Source organism: Marmota flaviventris, chromosome 2 (genome assembly GCF_047511675.1).
Source record: "Marmota flaviventris isolate mMarFla1 chromosome 2, mMarFla1.hap1, whole genome shotgun sequence".
NCBI classification, from domain to species: Eukaryota; Metazoa; Chordata; class Mammalia; order Rodentia; family Sciuridae; genus Marmota; species Marmota flaviventris.
Window position 1 is genome coordinate 99,277,803 of NC_092499.1, and position 19,563 is coordinate 99,297,365.

Below are 19,563 nucleotides of genomic sequence, written 5' to 3' on the forward strand. Positions count from 1 at the left end.
ACCATGAAGGCATGTTACCACCTTTTTTTTTTTTTTTTGGTATGCAGGATTGAACTCAGGGACACTCAACCATTGAGCCACATCCCCAGCCCTATTTTGTAATTTATTTAGAGATAGGGTCTCACTGAGTTGCTTAGCACCTCACTTTTTGTTGAGGCAGGCTTTGAACTCCTGTCTCAGCCTCTTGAGCTCCTGGGATTACAGATGTGCACCAACATGCCCAGCAATTTTTTTTGTGGTGCTGGGGATTGAACCTAGGACCTTAGGCAGGCACTCTACCACTAAGCTACTTGCCCAGCCCTTGCTTGCTTGCTTGCTTGCTTGCTTTTTTTTTTAACTTTTTTTTTAAGTTGTAGATGGGCACAATATCTTTATTTTTATTGGTGCTGAGGATCAAACCCAGTGCCCCACATAAACAAGGGAGGCACTCTACCACTGAGCCACAGCCCCAGGCCCCTTGCTTTCTTTTGATTATTGTTGGCATGGTTTATTTTCTATTTGACCAACCATATGTTCCTTTTTTCCTTTTCTTTTCTTGTTTTTTTAGTTTCTACTTAACTTTTTTAACACATTGAATATAAGCATGATAAATTTTAATACCCTAGCTTGCAGATCTTGTCATCTGTTATTGTTAAATCAGTTTTGATAGACTGACTTTTTTTCCTTCCCCTCATGGTTTGAATTTTTCTGCGTCTTTGTATGCTGGCAATTTCTTATTGAATATTAGTTTTTAACTTTTGGAAGGTAGATATATTGATATCCTGTAAATACCAAGTTTTATTCTGGGATATGATTAAGTTCCTTGAAAGTTTGATTCTTTAGAATCTTGCTTTTAAGATTAGGTGGGCCAGACATGGCAGCACATACCTGTAATCACAGTGGTTTGGGAGGCTGAGGCAGGAAGATTGTGAGTTCAAGGTCAGTTTCAGCAACTTAGGGAGGTTCTAGGCAACTCAGAAACACCCTATCTCTAATAAAATATTAAAAAGCTGGAAATGGGCTCAGTGGTTAAGCACGCCTGGGTTCAATCCCCAGTATAAAAAAAAAAAAAAACACAAAGATTTGTTGCTTTGGACTGGAGCAGTGTTTAGCTTAAGGCTAATTATTTCCCCACTACTGAGGCAAGGCCTTTCTGAGTTCCCTACTCAATTGTCCTGTGAATTCTGAGGTTTTCCAGTCTGGCTAGTGGGAACAGAAGCTATTCCTAGCCCTGTGTGAATGCAGGCATTATAACTTCTAATATTTCGGATTTTTTTTCCCTTGGCTCAAGGTAAATATACTCACATTCATGTGTTAGATCAATGATCTGCTGAGTATTCAAGGCAACTCCCTGTACAGCTCCTGGGGTCTTTCTCTGTGCAGCTTTCTTCTCTTTGGTCCTCTATCCTGCAAATGCTAGCTACCTTGGTCTCTCTGGACCTCAGCTTTGTCTCTGCAGCTCGGAGTTTGCCAGGATCTGCCCGAATTCCTGCTCCCTGCTCTACTGCCTGGAAATTTGTTCTAGAGAATTAGCTAAGCAATTGTAAGAGTCACCACCACCACCACCCCCATTCTCGGGGATCATTGTCTTTGTCGCCTGATTGATCAGTGTCTTGAAAGTATTGTTTCATATATTTTATCCATTTAGTGATTGTTTTAGGCATGTAGATAAATACCATCGTGACTGGAAGTAGAAATCTCTAGAATAAAAGACTAGCTATCCTGTTTCCCCAACTGGAGTATTAGCTTCTTTTGTTAGTCAGCTTTCTATCACTGTAACAAAATACCTGAGATAATTAACTTATAAGAAAAGGATTATTTTGGCTTATATTTTTGGATATTCTAGTCTATAATCAACTGACCCAATTGCTTTGGGCCTGTTGTGAGTCAGCACAATCTGATGAGAGTACATGGGCGCGGAGCAAAACTGCTTATATCATGAGTCAGGGAGCAAAGAAGGCAGAAGATCTTAGGGTTCCACAATCCCCTTGGGGGACATGCCTCACCCCTTCGAGACCTAAGGAGCTTCTCTCTCAAGGCCCTACCTCTCAGTGGTTCTACCATCTCCCAGGAGCATCAGCCTGGGGACCAAAACTTTAACACATGATCCTCTGAGAGCCATTCAAGATCCAAACTATAGCACTCCCCCAATAAAAGATTTTTTATTTTTCTTATAATGTCTTTCTAGCTCATTATCTAGTATACACAAAATCACTAAATGTTGCTGAATAAATAAGCACATATTGGTGACCATATCATACTCTCCAGTAGGTATCATGTGTATCTTTGGGTCAAAACAAAAGTACCCTTCCAGAAACTACCCCCTCATTCTTTGGTTTGGCTGATTTGAGGATTGTGTGCTTCCTGTCAAAAGATATGTCCCATACCTCTTGGAAACAGTGATGTAGTTGACTTAAATCTTTTCTGGAACAAGGCAACTAACTAAACAGTAAAAATGAGAGCCTTTCAACTCTATAGAAATTAGATAAGAGTCATCTCTTTTATATGTGTGTGTGTGTGTGTGTGTGTGTGTGTGTGTGTTTAGCAAGGATGGAAGTCCTGACTAAGATAATTCTTAACATTTGTTGTAGCTGTAACTTTGTGTCAGAGAAAAAGAGATGAGGACTAGTGAAGGAAGGTCCTTGGCAATAAAATTGTTACTGGTTCATAGTATCCCTTACTGATTTTGTGACGATAACAAGAATCTTGGCAGGAAATTCTTTTTTTTTTTAATGTCAGAGGTGTTTTTGGATAACTGCCATACATTGAAGTTATTGTTATATGAATTTTTATCTCGGTTTCTTCTATTTCCTTAGCTGCCACTTTGTGGTTGCAGAAACATTAGTGAACTAATTTAACATTCTTGGCAACCAACAGTCACAGCCCCTTTTTTATTTGTTTTGTTTCAGTTGGGGGCGACTGATGTGTTATTTCATAGTTTTCTGGGTGACTTTTTCTGATCTAGTCATTGCTTAATTTTGTATTTTGCTAGAGTGTAAAGAATTATAGGGGCTGGGGATGTAGCTCAGTGGCAGAGCGCTTGCCTACCATGTGTGAGGCAATGGGTTTGATCCTTAGAACCACATATAAATAAACAAATAAAGGCATTCTGTTCATCTATAATTACAAAAAAAAATTTTTAAAGAATTATAATTTCAATTTTTAAAATTCTAGTTTTGGATTTTTCCATGTTAAATAAGGAAATTAATGGCATTTAGATAGAATGCTATTTACTGAAGGATAGAAATGAGTAGTTATTTTCTCAGACATTATGTGTTTTTTTAAAATACATGGATTAAAAATTATAAGCCAGGGCTTTTTGACCATATTTCAAGAAGAAAAATATAATCAGATCAATCAAAGATAACATAAACCTCCAGATTATAGAGCTGGAGATGTAGTTCAGTGATTGAGTATGTATTTCGCATGTTCAAAGCCCTGGGTTTAATCCGCACTACTCCTTTCCCCCAATTATACAGATTAATGATTGTCAGTCTTAGTAAGAAACAGAATCATCTCTGGAGCTTTTTCAAAATATCTATGCCTAGCCAATCCTTATTCTGAATTTAAGACCCACTGATATAGATACCTGGGACTATATGGTTTTCCTTTATCCATGTGTTGCCAATTTGTTTTGAAAATCTCTGTCTCCTTCCCCCCTTCCTCTTCCTCTCTCTCAGACACACACACGTACAAGAAATTTGGGGGTCTGAGGTTGTAGCTCAGTGGTAGAGCACTTGCTTAGCACGCGTGAGACACTGGATTCGATTCTCAGCTATATCAATATCTATCTATCTATATATTCATCTACAACTAAAAAAAAAAAAAGAAAAGAAATTTAGGGGCAGTATGGATAGGAATTAATGTGTGTCTGTTATGTTTAGTATAAACCAGTTCCTTTACATAGGTTAAATCATCTTACCAGGACATTGAGATTTCTATAAATAAATAATCATGACTTGAAAAAAAAAAACACATCAGAAGCAAGATGATTGTAATAAAGTAGAATACTGATACATTTGTTAAATGGTTTTGGATAAAAGCTGTATCAAATTTGCAGGATTTTTCCTGTTTATTAAATATGGCTAAATGTGTTGTCTTTTTTTATTATTGATGAGTAGATATTCCTTATATATTCTGAACAAAAGTTCTTTGTATCAGATACATCATTTGAAAAGAGTTTCTCCCATTTGGTAGGTCATCTTTTCACTTTCTTGATGGTATAATTTGCCTCACAAATGTTAATTTTGATGTGGTCCAGTTTATCTTTCTTTTCTTCTGTCACTTGTGCTTTAGCCATCATATATGCAAACCCTTACCTAAAGATATTATCTTGTGTTTTGTTTCCTACAAGTTATATAGTTTATATCTTTATAAAGTATAAATAAGTTTGAAATTAATACTTGAGTATGGTGTGAGGTAGTGGGGATCCAACCTGTGTACTACATTTTGAAATTAGCAAATATAAGTCATCCAACTTTGGTCTTTATCAAGATTGGCTATTTCTGGATCCCTTGGATTTCTATATGTATTTTTGGATTAGCTTGTGACATTATATAAAACGGATCTGTTAGTCAGCTTTCTACTTCTATGACAAAATGCCAGAGAAAAACAAAAGAGGAAAGACTGATATTGGCTCAGTTTAAGAGATTTCAGTCCATGGTCACTTGGCTCTCTTGTTTCTAGGCTGATAGTGAGACAGAATATCATGGAAGGAGGGTGTGGCAAAGCAAAGCTGTTCACCTTGTGGCAGCCAAGAAGTAGAGAGAAAAAACAAGGTGCAGGGGACAAAATATAGTTCCCAAGGGCACACCCCCAAGGACCCACTCCCTTTGACTGGCTCCCACCTCATAGTTTCTACCACCTCCCAATGGACCTATGAATCCATCAATGGATTGGTCCTCTGATGAGGTTAGAGCCTTCATGATCCAGTTGCTTCCCCAGAGCCTTAGCTCAGAGTGTTGCTGCACTGGGGACCAAGACTTTAGTACATGAGCCTTTGGGGGACATTCTAGATCAAAATCAACAATGGGCAACTAGGATTTTGAAAGGGATTGTTTAAGTCTGTAAATCAATATATAAACACTCTTTAAATTTTGTATTGTTTTGTATAACTAGATTTTGTGTTTGTGCCTTTAAAAAATTGTTGCAGTGTATTAGTATTAAATTAACCATGAAGAAAATACAAAGGGATTAAAATTGTGTTATTTAAAACACAATATTGTAAAGCTAAATATCTCTACAGCAATTTTTTTGAAGTGTAATAGACTGTGAGTTCTTTTATTACACTGAAAATATTAAATTCCTTCTTTAAGGATCTAAATATTTGCTCATAGCATATAGTCCAGAAATACAGTTGCAAATATCTCATGTGCTCAGGACTACTTTGTTTTGCAAATAGTTTTAAAACATTTTGTAGAGGCTTCTCAGAGGATATATTTCCAAATAGGAAAACATGCACCCACCCCATCCCAAACATAAATGCACCATGACACCTTGGAAAGTTTTCCATGTCCTCTAAAGTTCAAGGTGTTGCCCTACCTCATGTATCAGCAATAAAATGTTCCTCCAAGGAATTGTGCAATAATATGGGAAATCGAGTAGATACACAGGAATATTATACAAATTTCAGTTTGTAGTCAACTTATAAACAGCAGAACATGCCACTGCTTCCCAGTAGTGAACAGCCAAACTGGTTTGGTAGGTGAGCCCTATGACGTTCTTTTTTTACAGCAAAATTTTTTTTACATACAGAGAAATTATCATAAAAAAGGAGTGCCAGAAGAGGTAGCAAACTATGTGAGAGCTTTATAAATAGAGGAAAATTCTCTTATCAAAGAATCCATAGGTCCTTGAGAGTCTTGTTTTTTTTTTTTTTTTTTTTTTTTGCTCTCTTGCTTTTTACTCTTTGCATTTATTTTATTTATTCTAATTAGTTATAAATGACAGCAGAATGCAGTTCAATTCATATTACACAAATAGAGCACAATTTTTCATGTCTCTGGCTGAAGCTCTATTGCTTTTTATGATGAGATTCGTTTTGTTGTTAAAACATTAGCAAAAGCTTGTACATGGGAAAAATTAGACATGTATGAGACATGTATGAGACAGTAAAAACTATGTATTTGTGGTGTACAGCATGATGTGTTGGTATATATACATATTCTAGGAAGACTAAATGCAGCTATTTAGCATAAGTATCACCTCACTTTCCATTTTTTTTTTGTTGTTGTAGTTGGACACAGTACCTTTATTTTTTTATATATTTTTATGTAGTGCTGAGGATCGAACCCAGGGCCTCACATGTGCTAGACAAGCGCTTTACTGCTAAGCCACAACCCCAGCCCCCACTTTTCAATTTTTTATGGTAAATAGCTTGTGTAGTTTTATTTGGTCAGTAAATACCATAATCCATTGGTTCTCAACCTTGGATACTATGCATTGGAGTCCTTCAAGAGCCCCAAGCAGCACACTAGACCAGTTAAACCAGAATCTGACTGGAGTGGCATAGGGTAAGATGGGGTTGCAAAATTTGAATATCAGAATTTCTTTTTTATTTATTTATTTATATATATATATATATATATATATATATATATATATATATTTAGTTGTAGATGGACACAATACCTTTATTTTATTTTTATGTGGTGCTAAGGGTCAAACCCAGTGCCTTCCACATGTGAGGTGAACACTTTACCACTGAACTACACCCCCAGCCTGCCGCAGTCTGGCTGGGCACAAAATCACGAGCCACTCAAGCAGGAACAAACTTTATTTTTGAAACTCCCCGGCAATGCCCCGTACGCTCCCGGGAAAAAAACTGACCGACCCACGCGGCATTCTCCCGGACCAGCAACAGGAAATCCCTCGGACCGGCAACAGGAAATCCCTCCTCCGGAATTCCCTCCTACCGCACTTCCCCAACCAATGGGAAATCTCCAGGAGTCCCGTAGCAGGCCGAGGTGGACAGCAGGGGTCTAATATCCATATGAATGCAGATCTTAACATAATCATCTCATCTCAATGGCTTGCTGGTATCACCTTTCCACCAAAAATGCCATGCATCATACTACTTGGCTATGGCTCTTAGCATCTCCCCCCTTCTGTTTAATTAAGCAACAAGCAATGTGGCTTAGGGACCGTGCCTGTTAGGTTGTCCAGTTCAATATATGGTTCTTACCCGTCATCGGATGAACTGACCTCTAGGCGTCAGCCTCCTGTCTTAGGTTGATACCACTGCAATTGGATCATACCCATCACTGACTACCGTTCCAGCATATAGCCATACTTGTGGATAGGCCTATGCACCAGTGGGGGGGTGAGGTTCTTTGCCTCACCTCTGTTGGCCCCCAAATTTGGCCTTGGTGCCGGTGGGGGGGTGAGGTTCTTTGCCTCACCTCTGTGGGCCCCCAAATTTAGACCATCACTAGTAGAAGGGAGGAGGATACAGAAATGCCATGACACCAAGCCAATTGACGGCTCCTCTGGAAAAATTGCATCACTGGTGACACATCAGCAAAGATACGCCAGCACTACCATAATTCGCTGCATTAACAGATAGTTCACAATGCATACAAGTGATACATAGTCCAGGCAAGTTCTGCAAGCAGTTCAAAGCGGAGGAATCTATCAATATGTCCATTTCCTCCCAAAATAAATCGACTCCTTGATTGAGCATTACTTGTTGAGTTATTATTCATTGATGCATCAGTTTATACAGTTTGTTGTGATAACTATCGAAGAAGCTGTAGTTTGGTTTCATCTTTGTCTTCACCGGCACTGGGATGAAAATAGGAATTCTGACAACGATGCTAAAAAAAAAAATTATGTAACATTCCAACAGATACTAAGAAAACAATTTTCTGAACAATTTACGTTATCCTGAACAGAATTATTAAATATAATGAAAAGGAAAGGTGAAAGTAAACAAACAGATCTGTTAACCTCCTTATTTGTTCACATATTAAAACAATCCTCAACAGCTGTTTACCCAATTTAAATTAAACCATTAAAATCACATGAATAATAAAAAAAAATTCGGATCCATTTATTCATGAGCGCTCCTCATATATGATATATGGACATACGCACATACAACACAAAACAGAAGTGTGCGCACATAACATACAACACATAAGACAATAGTAAAGGCCTTGTAGCTTTACATAGGTGAAATCTCCATTGCAATGTTTAAAAACTCCACAGTCAAAAAATAAAACTGATCAGAAAAACATTAACCTAGGTCGGTATGAGCTCAAAAATAAAATAGAACTTTATGATGTGGGAAAAGACAATAATAAAATAGATATTGATAAAAGCATCCTGGTTAATCACTGTCGCAGATGTAAGAATAGCCAAGCTGGAGCTCTGGATATCAGCTGTTATAGATTTGAGTCAAATCATCTTCTTTTTGGTCTGTAGAAATTGTTTTGGTTAGTCTCTCTGGAATCCAAATCGGCTGTTGTTCTCCCCAACACACAAACAGAACCCTGACTCCAGACAATCACTGGGTCAGGACCTTTCCATTGTCCTGTTAGAATATCCTTCCAAAGTACCTTAGGCTTATGTACATTTTTTGGATACATATGTCTTTCCGCAGCACTAAGCCCTGATGAATCCAAATTTTAAAAGTTTAGAGTAAAAAGGGTTATTTTAAGTTTATCTTTGGGGGATATATACCCCTTTCCAATTCCCTCTTTTTGTTTTAATAAGTACATTTTAAAGTTTGATCAGCTCTTTCAACTATGCCTTGTCCCTGTGGATTGTATGGAATTCCTGTTACGTGAGTAATGCCAAATAATGAGCAAAATTGTTTAAAAGAGGTAGAGGTATAGCCAGGACCATTATCTGTTTTTAACTGTTTTGGAACGCCCACAGTGGCAAAATTTTGTAAGCAATGAGCTATAATATCTTTAGTTTTTTCTCCGGCATGAAGGGAGCCCATCAAAAATCTGGAAGAAGTATCAACTGTAACATGCAAATATTTTAATTTTCCAAGTTCTGGCAAGTGTGTGACGTCCATTTGCCAAATATGGTTAGGTATCAATCCTCTAGGATTGACTCCAAGATTAACTTGTGGTAAAAATGTCACACAATTTTGACATTGTTTTATTATATGTCTGGCTTGTTCCTTAGTTATTTTAAAACGCTTTTGTAAAGTATTAGCATTGACATGGAACCTTTTATGAAAATTTATAGCTTCTTCTATTGTGGAGAAAATATGTATGTCATGTGTAGATTTATCTGCTAATTCATTGCCCAAACTAAGGGCTCCAGGCAATCCTGTATGTGCCCTGATATGTCCTATAAAGAATGGATCTTTTCTGTCCCAGATTAGACTTTGTATAGTGGAAAACAAAGAGAAAACAGTAGAGGAAGGGGAAATCCTACCAGCATCTTCAAGGGATATTATAGCATTAACTACATACTGAGTATCAGAAAATAAATTAAATATAGAATCTTTAAACATCACAAAAGCTTGTAATACTGCATTAAGCTCTACCTTTTGAGCTGATTGTTTGGGTACTAAAAATGTAAAAGTTTAATCAGGGGTAACTACTGCTGCTGTACCATTATTTGACCCATCAGTGAATATATTTGGAGCATTTATGATAGGGTTTTTTTTTTTTGTCATTTTTGGAAAAACTACAGGATGCGAAGACCAAAAAAACAACAAAGGATTAGATGGTAAGTGATTATCAAATGAAACATTAGATTTACACATGATTATTGCCCGAGTATTTAACTCATTAGCTAACTCATCAATTTGATCCATAGTATATGGAATAATAATTTTATTTGGAGAAATCCCAAACACTCCCTTTGCTGCTCTTATTCCTTTGAGTATTAATTGTCCTACAGCCTCAGGATACCTAGTAAGAATAGTGTTAGGAGAATAAGATAAATGTATCCACAATAATGGACCTTCTTGCCAAAATACTCCTGTAGGAATATTTTTTGTTGGTAGTACAATAAATAATAAAGGCAAACTTATATCAATTCTATCCAAATGCATATTTTCCATATATGTTTCAATGATTTTTAATGCCTTTCTTGCTTCAGGCGTTAACATGCGGGGTGAATTTGGATCTGATGGACCTTTTAGGATATCAAATAAAGGTCCCAACTCTCCTGTTGGTATGCCTAGATAAGGCCTTGTCCAATTTATGTCTCCCAATAACTTTTGAAAGTCGTTAAGTGATTTGAGTTGATCTACTTGTATTTGAATTTAGTCAGGGGCCACTGAGGAACCCATACTGGTCTTTCTGATTTCCAAGTAATTTTGATTGTCTCAGTGGCCCTTTCTGAAAACCCAATCCATGTCTATTTATTCCTTGATCTATTTGAATTGGTGCTGTTATACCTTGTTCTTGTTCTCTTAATCTTTTTTCTTTTCTAAAGCCTTGTTTAGCCGTAGTAGTGGGCACATTAGGATTGATGTTATTTGTTAATGTCAAACCTAATTGATCTAGGACATCTCATCCCCATAAATTTATAGGAAGATGATCCAATACATATGGCTGTATAGTTCCTTCACATCCTTCAGGATCCTTCCAATCTAATACCATTGCACTTCTATGGGGATTAGTCGCCACTCCTAGGCCTTGAAGCATTTGAGTGGCTTGTTGTAATGGCCAATGTTTTGGCCATTCTTGACAAGATATGATGCTAAGGTCAGCACCTGTGTCCAGTAGCCCATTAAATTCATGTCCTTGAATATTTAGTTTTAGCATTGGGCAAGAATCTAAATTTAAAGACAGCATAGCCCAATCTACACCTGTGGAGCCTAATCCCCTGGAACCTCTTTCTACATTACGACTGGAAAATTTATCATGCAGGCTGGGTATTATTAATAACTGTGCTATTCTATCTCCGGGTGAAATTACTGATATACCTCTTGGAGAACTAGCTATAATTTTTATTTCACCTACATAATCAGGATCAATTTCCCCAGGACTTAACCATAAGTCCTTTTAGTGTAGAAGAACTGCGTCCCAATAATAAGCCTACTGTTCCTTGGGGAAGAGGTCCTTTTACTCCTGTGGGAATAATTTGAACTCCCATCTCTGGAGTTAGTACTGCTCTGGCGGAGGCGCAGATGTCCAACCCTGCGCTCCCTCTAGTTTGTCTGATGAGGGATTTAATGGATAATGTGTCCTGGGCACTACCCTGATGGTATTGCTGGGTTCCTCCATTGCCCCGTATATTTGTGGTTGTGGGCCCCGAGCATTGGGTCCCCCAGTCCGTTTTTTGGCAATGGAGCCTGATGCCTTTCTCCACGATATCGTGGGTAAACACTTGGTCCTTGTCCATTTTTTGATAACGGAATACCCTCTATGGTGGTTTGAGAACGGCATTCATTAGCCCAATGTCTCCCTCTACGGCATCGTGGGCAAATACCCAGTATTCTATTCCTTTGATACCTAGCTTTGTTAAACCCTCCTCCTATGGGGCAACTCCTTTTAAAATGTCCTGTTTGTTCACAATTGTAGCACGTTTTTGGCCTGGCATCTAAAGCCTGTTGTACTGCAGCTGCCAAGACTTGCCCTTGTTCATTAATGTCTCTACATAATTTAATATATGTGTTTAAATCTTCGTGTCTCCATGGTCTAATGACCTCTCTGCAGCAACGATTTGTTTGGTCATAAGCCAGTTGTTTTATTAATGGCATTGCTTGTTCTGTATCCCCAAAAATTCTGGAAGCTGTTTGAATAAGCCTATCTACAAATTCAGCATAAGGTTCATTAGTTCCTTGTATTACCTTAGATAATTGTCCTTGTAAATCTCCATGCCCCTGTAAAGTTTTCCATGCCCTAACCGCATCTACAGCAATTTGTGCGTATACACCAGGATCATATTCAGTTTGTTGCTGTTGACCCTCATAAGGTCCTTTTCCTAACAACATATCTAGATTTCTTTGAGGGTAACCGGCTGCTGCATTTCGCCTAGCTGTCTCCGTGCAAAATTCCTCATTGGCAACCTTCCATAACAAATATTGTCCTCCATTTAGCACAGATCGACACATATTAGCCCAATCTGCTGGCGTCATGTCCAAGTTGGTAATAGATTCGACCATGCTTATGGTGAAGGGTGCTTGTGGACCATAGGTTGTTACAGCCTCCTTTAATTGCTTCACTGTTTTGAAATCTAAAGCACAGTGAATTCATTGCCCTCCTGCCTGCTCACGTACAGGGCATGCTAATCTTTGAGGTCCTGCCTCAGGATTCCGTCTATCAACTACGGGGGTTGAGGGCCACTCAGCTGTCTCTATAGATGGAGCTGTTGGTTGAATTATGCCCTTTGGTGATAGAACGGAGTTAGTAGCAGCCTCCTGTTGTAGCTCCCCCCATGATGGTTGTTTTTCTTCTACGCTTTCTTCCTTTAAATTTTGTTCCTCTATCTGACTTGCTCGAGAGACCTTCTCTTTTGCTTGACCTAACATGTTTTCTACCATAGTCTGGACCTCTAACAATTTACTTAACAGTCTTTCGGTTTGTTTTTTACTAATTTCTAATCTACTATAAAGGTAACGCAACCCAATGAGATAACATAAAACAAAACCGAAACAGAATGAAACAAAAACGGAACAAAAAATCGTTGTATCAATTTTCTCTTTCTCAGGGCCGAACAACTTCAAACCTTGAGCCAACCATTTTTCCCAGTTTGCCTGAGAAAGGTCTAGGGATAGGCAGCTTGAAACAAAAACAAAATAAATCAAAACAAGAACACATTGTTTTTTGAAATGGTCACCCATTCTCTCGCCTTCCCTCAGGGGCGAGCAATTTTACTCACCTCCAAGCTTCAGGCGTTCCCCGTACGGGCCACCAATTGCCGCAGTCTGGCTGGGCACAAAATCACGAGCCACTCAAGCAGGAACAAACTTTATTTTTGAAACTCCCCGCCAATCCCCCATACGCTCCCAGGAAAAAACCGACCGACCCATGCGGCATTCTCCCGGACCGGCAACAGGAAATCCCTCCTCCGGAATTCCTTCCTCCCGCACTTCCCCAACCAATGGGAACTCTTCCAGGAGTCCCGTAGCAGGCCGAGGTGGACAGCAGGGGTCTAATATCCATATGAATGCAGATCTTAACATAATCATCTCATCTCATTGGCTTGCTGGCGTCACCTTTCAACCAAAAATGCCATGTATCATACTACTTGGCTATGGCTCTTAGCACCAACCCAGATATCAGAATTTCTTAAAGCTCCCTGGAAAATCCACCATGCTTCCAACAATGAGAACCACTGCCATAGACAATTGAAAATGCAAGTGAGAGACTGAGCTCAGGAAAATATAATTAATCTGAAGTGGCAATTAAAGTCATGCTCCCTGAACTGTATATTCAGCTTAATAAAAAAAAACAACTTTATTTTATTTATTTATTTATTATATGGTGCTGAAGATCGAACCAGTGCCTCACATAGGCTAGGCAAGCGTTCTGCCACTGAGCCACAACCCGAGCCCCAGTATGCCACTTTTTTTTAATTAGTTTTTTCTTTTGGTGCTGGGAATTGAATCAAGAGCCTTGTACATACTGAGCACATGCTCTACCACTGAACTATATACCCCTAGAACCTGTATGCCAAGTGTCTGTCTTTTTTTTTAACTGACAAATAAAAACTATGTATATTTGTGGTGTGCAACATGATATTTTGGTATGTATACATACTCTAGGAAGACTAAATGAAGCTATTTAACATAGTATTACTTCACTTTTCAATTTTTTTAATTTTTTTTTTAGTCATAGATGGGCATACTACCTTTTTTTTTTTTTTTTTTAATGTGGTGCTGAAGATCAAACCCAGCTCCTCATATGTGCAAGGCCATGAGCCACAACCCCAGCCCTACTTTTCAAATGTTTATGGTAAATAGCTTGTGTAGTTTTATTCAGTCAACAAATTCCATAATCCATTGGTTCTCAACCTTGGATACTATGCACTGAAATCCTTTAATATCAACAGTAAAAACTTCCCTGGAATTATCAGAACATAATGATTTGCTATTTGTCTTTTTCTGTGACCAATAATAAAAGATTATCTAATCACCAGAACTCCAGAATTTGATAGTAAGGTCAATTATGTATACTCCCATATAATTTGACTTTTTTTATGGTGGGGGGAAATCTACTGCTAAAAAAAATTAAGTCTGTAAGCCACTAGTTTATTGAAAAAAGGACTGACTTGGGAATTTGGGAACTTCTCGCTGGATGTGGTGGTGCATGGTTGTAATCCCAGCAATTTAGGAAGCAGAGGCAAGAGGATCACAAGTTGAAGGCCAGCCTCAGCAACTTTGCAAGACCTTGTCTCAAAATTAAAAATTTTTTAAAGGACTGGTGATTTAGCTCAGTGATAAAGTGTCCCTGGGTTCAACCCCTAGTATCCTTGCCCCCCCCCCAAAAAAAAGGGGGGTTGAGGGAGAGTTTGAGAACTTCTCCTCTTGAGTTAGTTCTGCTGTTACTTTGAACCAACATATTTAAATTATACTTTATAAAGTAAGGTCATTGATCTGGAGGTGATCACCAAATTATTTACCAAACAAGTTGGATTGCTTACTGTGCTCTAGGCAAGGACACAGGATGAACAGAATGTAGACCATGTCCTTGAAAAGTTTGAAGAATTCAGGCACATGTGCAGAATATGTAAATGTAGCCATGGGTAAATGTGCAGGGAATTAAGGAAATAGACGTACTCCACTTGCTTTCAATATTGGGATAAACACTCATTGCCTATTCAGCAATGATTCCTTCAAAGCTACCTTTGAAGCTGAGGCATGAACATGTGACCCATTGCTGGTAGGTAAGACCAGAGAAGACTGAGGAAGTTTTCCTTGTAAAAGTTGACAATTGAGAAAGTACCCTTCTTTCCTTCCTGTCTTATTTCATGGAGACAGACAATTGGCACTATAGAGGCCATCTTGAGACTTTGAAAACTTTAGAACAAAGGATTTCATGCTGGAGCAGCCAAAAAGAAACGTGGAAAGAGCCTGGATTCTTCATTTCAACATTGAGCTGCTAAACCCTAGAACCTTGTTATTGAGATACTAAACATCCTTACTGGTTGAATCCTTGCTGCTTTAAGAGCATTCTGTGGATAAGCAGTGTCAGCATCATCTGGGAGGTTATGGTTAGGAATGCAGAATCTCCCACCCCACTTCAGACCTGCTGTGTCAGAATTTGCACTTTAATCAGTCACCAGGTTACTGCAGTGCACATTCATGCTTGGGAGGCACAAGTTTAAACTACTTTTAATTGAGCATTCTGTTAATATTCACTTAATTCAGCCCTACTAACCCAAACACATTTTGGATTGACCTAGTGCCATTTTTTTTTTTTAAGTAAGAAGATACCTAACCCGAAAGACTTGAAGATGTAGAGTTGCAAAAAATCATTATTCTCACTATAACTTAATAGTCACATGTGGGAGATGCCCAGCACAGATAACCTTCTTAGTGTCCATTGATGCTTAGAGGCACAGTGATCAAGAGTTTCAGAATACCACTCAGAACATATGGGAATTTCTTTGTAAGTAGATATTAAATTTCTAGAGTCATGATTGCTTCTACCATTCCTCAAGTGACTATGGCAATTTGTTGCTTAAGAAGAAGACATTGGGGCTGGGGTTGTGGCTCAGCAGTAGAACGCTCACCTAGCACGTGCGAGGCCCTGGGTTTGATCCTCAGCACCACATAAAAATAAACAAACAAAATAAAGGTATTGTGTCCAACTACAACTGAAAAAAAATAAATTAAAAAAAAAAAAACAAGACATTGGATTTTTTTTAAAGTGTTGTGGGTTTTACTTATTTATTTATTGAGTCAGTATTTATAAAGCAACTCATAATTACTCTAAAAAGAGCCAATTTTTATTTCCTCAGGTGGGAAAATTTCTGTTATCTTTTCTTTCTAAGGTATTGTCCTGGAAATTCAATAAATCTGCATCAAAAATTAAACAAAATCACTGGATGTTAATCTTGACTTTTCCTTCAACTTTGGTTGTGTATACTTTTAATAATATTTGTTGGAAGAAAGGTAAAGTGGTAATGAGTTAAATAACTATAGTAGTGAAATTAATAAAATGTTTTTATTTTACAGGAAAAATATTTATCCCCAAACAGAAACCTGTACAGACTTTGACAGAGGAAAGTGTATCTGTTGATCCAGAATTAGAAGAAGCTTTGATGAGTGCTTCTGATACAGAATTGTGTGACCTTGCAGGTATCCCTAAAAAAAATTTGTGAATGAGTACCTGGGATGGGGAGAGACCAAAGGATATACCAGTATCCATCCTACAAATGCTTGCTTTGCCTAACAACCTGCTAAAGATGAGTAGCCATATATTTGGCTTTGTATTTCACACAGCAATCTGACATGCAGGTTTCTTTAAATATTCTCAATAGTGAAGTGTTTACACTAAAAGGATTTATTTTATATTTGACACTTCTCCTTTGTTGCCGTACTTGAAAGTTTTGATAAAAATCTTTCATCACCGTTTGCTGGGCTAGAAGCTGTCCTATCTGAAAACTGAAAGAGTCTTCAAGGGTCGATTGCTGCCCCATTTTATCAGAAGACCTAGAGATAGGTCACTGGAAAGCAAGTGGATCAGTCATTTCTGAATTTTACTTGCCACTTTGCTAACTTTTCTAAAGTGTATATGGAGCACTCCAAACTTTCTTATTATTTTCATTATTGTGAATGTCTTATATAGACGAGTGAAATCTCTGCCGTTTTTCTCAACAGAAAAATGTGACACATGGGTAGATCTTAGTACCAAATAACCCCAAGAACTAACATGTTTGAAAGTAGTAATGATGGTTCTTTGGGAAGGACCTTGGAAGAGGAAAGTTGAAGTGTGGTGTCACAGAGCATGCGCTGTATTCCTTGAGGGACTGAGGACTGGTGGATTTGTAGATGTACATTTGTAAGAGTGAAATGGGTCAGGGCATACTGAAACTTCTGCCTTATTTGTACAAAAAAGGCATCAAAAATTAAACTTATTTCCTGAGGGATGCTACTTTATTCTTTGAGAATTTAATAGTATTCTAATCTTAACTAGAATGCAAATGTAATTTAAATGACATGAATTTAACAAATATAAAAATAGCAGAGGGACTGGGGTTGTAGCTCAGTGGTAGAGTGCATGCCTACCATGTGTGAGGCACTGGGTTTGATTCTCAGCATCACATATAAATAAAAGTAAAGGTCCATTGACAACTTAAAAAAATTAAAAAATAGCAGAGATAAGGTGAAACCTGTCTTTTATAGCATTATGTTCCTCGAAGCCTTATTGAGATAAATTGATCAATTTTCTTTTTTAGCCACCAGATGGAGCTAAGCACTGGTTTACCTTAAATATGGTTAGGCTGACTTCAGCTGTGAATCTGAATTTTAAAGTGTGGGCTAATCTTAAATTCAGAAATAGGAAGGAAAATAACAAGGGTATTTGTGAGGATGAGATTGTAGGTGATTTTTAATCACATTATCTCCTCTTTTACTGTAAAATTTGCATTTAGTTAGTAAAAAAGTGTCTGGAGCATGTTAAAGTTATTGATAACAATTTTTGGTTGCAAGCCAGGTACATTGGTGCAAACCTATAGTTCCACCTACTTGGGAGACTGAGGCACGAGAATCACTTGAACCCAAGAGACTAGCCTGGACAACAGAGCAGGACTCTGTCTCGAGGTGGGAGGGGAGTTTAAAGCAGATGGAAATAAAGCCTAATTCTCTTTTCCTATATTTACAGCTATTCTTGGGATGCATAATTTGATAACAAATACACAATTTTGTGATATAGTGGGAAGTAGTAATGGTGTTGATAAAGGACATTTTTCAAGTGAGTACTTAAAATATTTTGTGAATTCCAATCCTTTACTAAATATATTGTTTTCTTCATGTATTAGTCTTAGTATTTATATACCAAATATTGTATATATGTACTTGAAATAAAATTTCAGTTTGATGATATTACAAAGAAAGCCATTGAAAATAAAGTAATAAATACTTTTTGCTTAATTTGTTAGCAAATGTACTAGGAACTGCTGTTATCTCAGTAAATAATATTAATAGTAAGCAATATAAAACTTAGTATGCAAGACCCTGGAATCAATTCCCAGAACCTCAAAAAAAAAAAAAAAAACTAGTTAGACTTAGTTTTTATTGATATGTTATCATTGTTATTGCTGATTTCTAAGAAATTCAAAGCAGTTCAAAGAATCTGTGTTATAAAATCAGATTCAGGAGAAACCACAAAAATATTCAGCCCCTAAGCCTTTCAGTCTGGTTCTAAATATTAAATGGTTTTTTAAAACATTTTTTTAATAAATATTTTTTAAAAATTTTAAAAATACATTGTTAAAGTGTTTTTAAATTCTTAAGGCAATACATGATTTGTAGCACGTTTAAATAGTGTATAAGGATAAGAAGTAAAAATATCTCCATCCACAGTCATTGTGCCCACTACTCCTCCACCACCATCCTGTTAACAATTTGATATATAACCTTCTAGACTTTACTGTTTATACAAATCTATATGTGTTATATATAATATAAATTGTTTGGGGGGAGTTGTTTGAATTTTTTTAAAGTGATATATTATAAATATTCCTTGCACCTTACTGTAATAATGCTATTGGCTAATTTTTTTTCGGTGTTTTCTGTGGCCATGTTTTTTGGGCACAGTTTCTGAATGTGGATTATTCTCAATCCTTACAACAGTTCTGTGAAATAAGTATTATTATTGTTGTTGTTGTTATTATCTTTAATTTGCATGTGAGGGAGCTAGGATTTAGAATGAAGACTTAAGGAGCCTCACTGTCACACAAAAATCAGTAGTTTTAACACATGCTGTGGAGTAAATCACTCAGCAATGTACCATGTTTCCTGGTTAGTATATATAAATATACCTCATTCTGACATCTTCACAACATTGTTTTATAATGGTCTATAATATGGCCATCCTCCCCAGTTTAAATTTAACTTTTTCTTTAAGAAATGTTTTAATATACATAAAAGAAAAAAAGAATAATGTATTCATCTCCTAGGTTCAGCTGTATTTTAACATTTTGCCAACCTTGTTTCATCTACCTTCTGCCTCACTTCCAACTTAATCCACTTTTTTTTCTTAAGTATTTTAAAGCCAATCCTGTTCACTTATGTTACTTCATCCGTAAATATTTTCCATATGTGTCTCTTACAAATAAAGAAGCCTTTTTTTTTTTTTTTTTTTTTTTTGCGGGGGGCGGTGGGGGGTACCAGGGATTGAACTCAGGGGCACTCTGAGCCACATCCCCAGCCCTATGTTTGTATTTTATTTAGAGACAGGGTCTCACTGAGTTACTTAGCACCTCCCTGTGGCTGAGGCTGGCTTTGATCCTCCAGTCTCAGCCCCAACAAGCCTAGCCAAGTCATTTCTTTTTAACAGCCACATGCCATTGTTAAACTTAAAAATGAATAATTTTTTCATATCTCCAAAATCCATTGCAAGTCCAGATTTTCCATGTTCTTTCAAAAAAGTCATTTCATGCTTGGTCCAAATAAGGGTTACACATTGCATTTGGTTATTTGATTTTCCAGTCTCTCTTAAT

At 37.3% G+C, this 19,563-nt stretch overlaps 1 protein-coding gene across 2 annotated transcripts in view; it reads left to right on the forward strand.

Moving 5' to 3' along the window:
* Tmod3 (tropomodulin 3) overlaps nucleotides 1–19,563 on the forward strand; it is a 77,400-nt gene that overhangs the window by 40,279 nt on the left and 17,558 nt on the right. For both annotated transcript variants that reach the window (XM_071608264.1, XM_027925982.3), the window contains 2 exons: nucleotides 16,076–16,198; nucleotides 17,724–17,813. In XM_071608264.1, coding sequence (XP_071464365.1) covers nucleotides 16,076–16,198; nucleotides 17,724–17,813 — 213 coding nt within the window. The remainder of the gene's footprint in view (nucleotides 1–16,075; nucleotides 16,199–17,723; nucleotides 17,814–19,563) is intronic.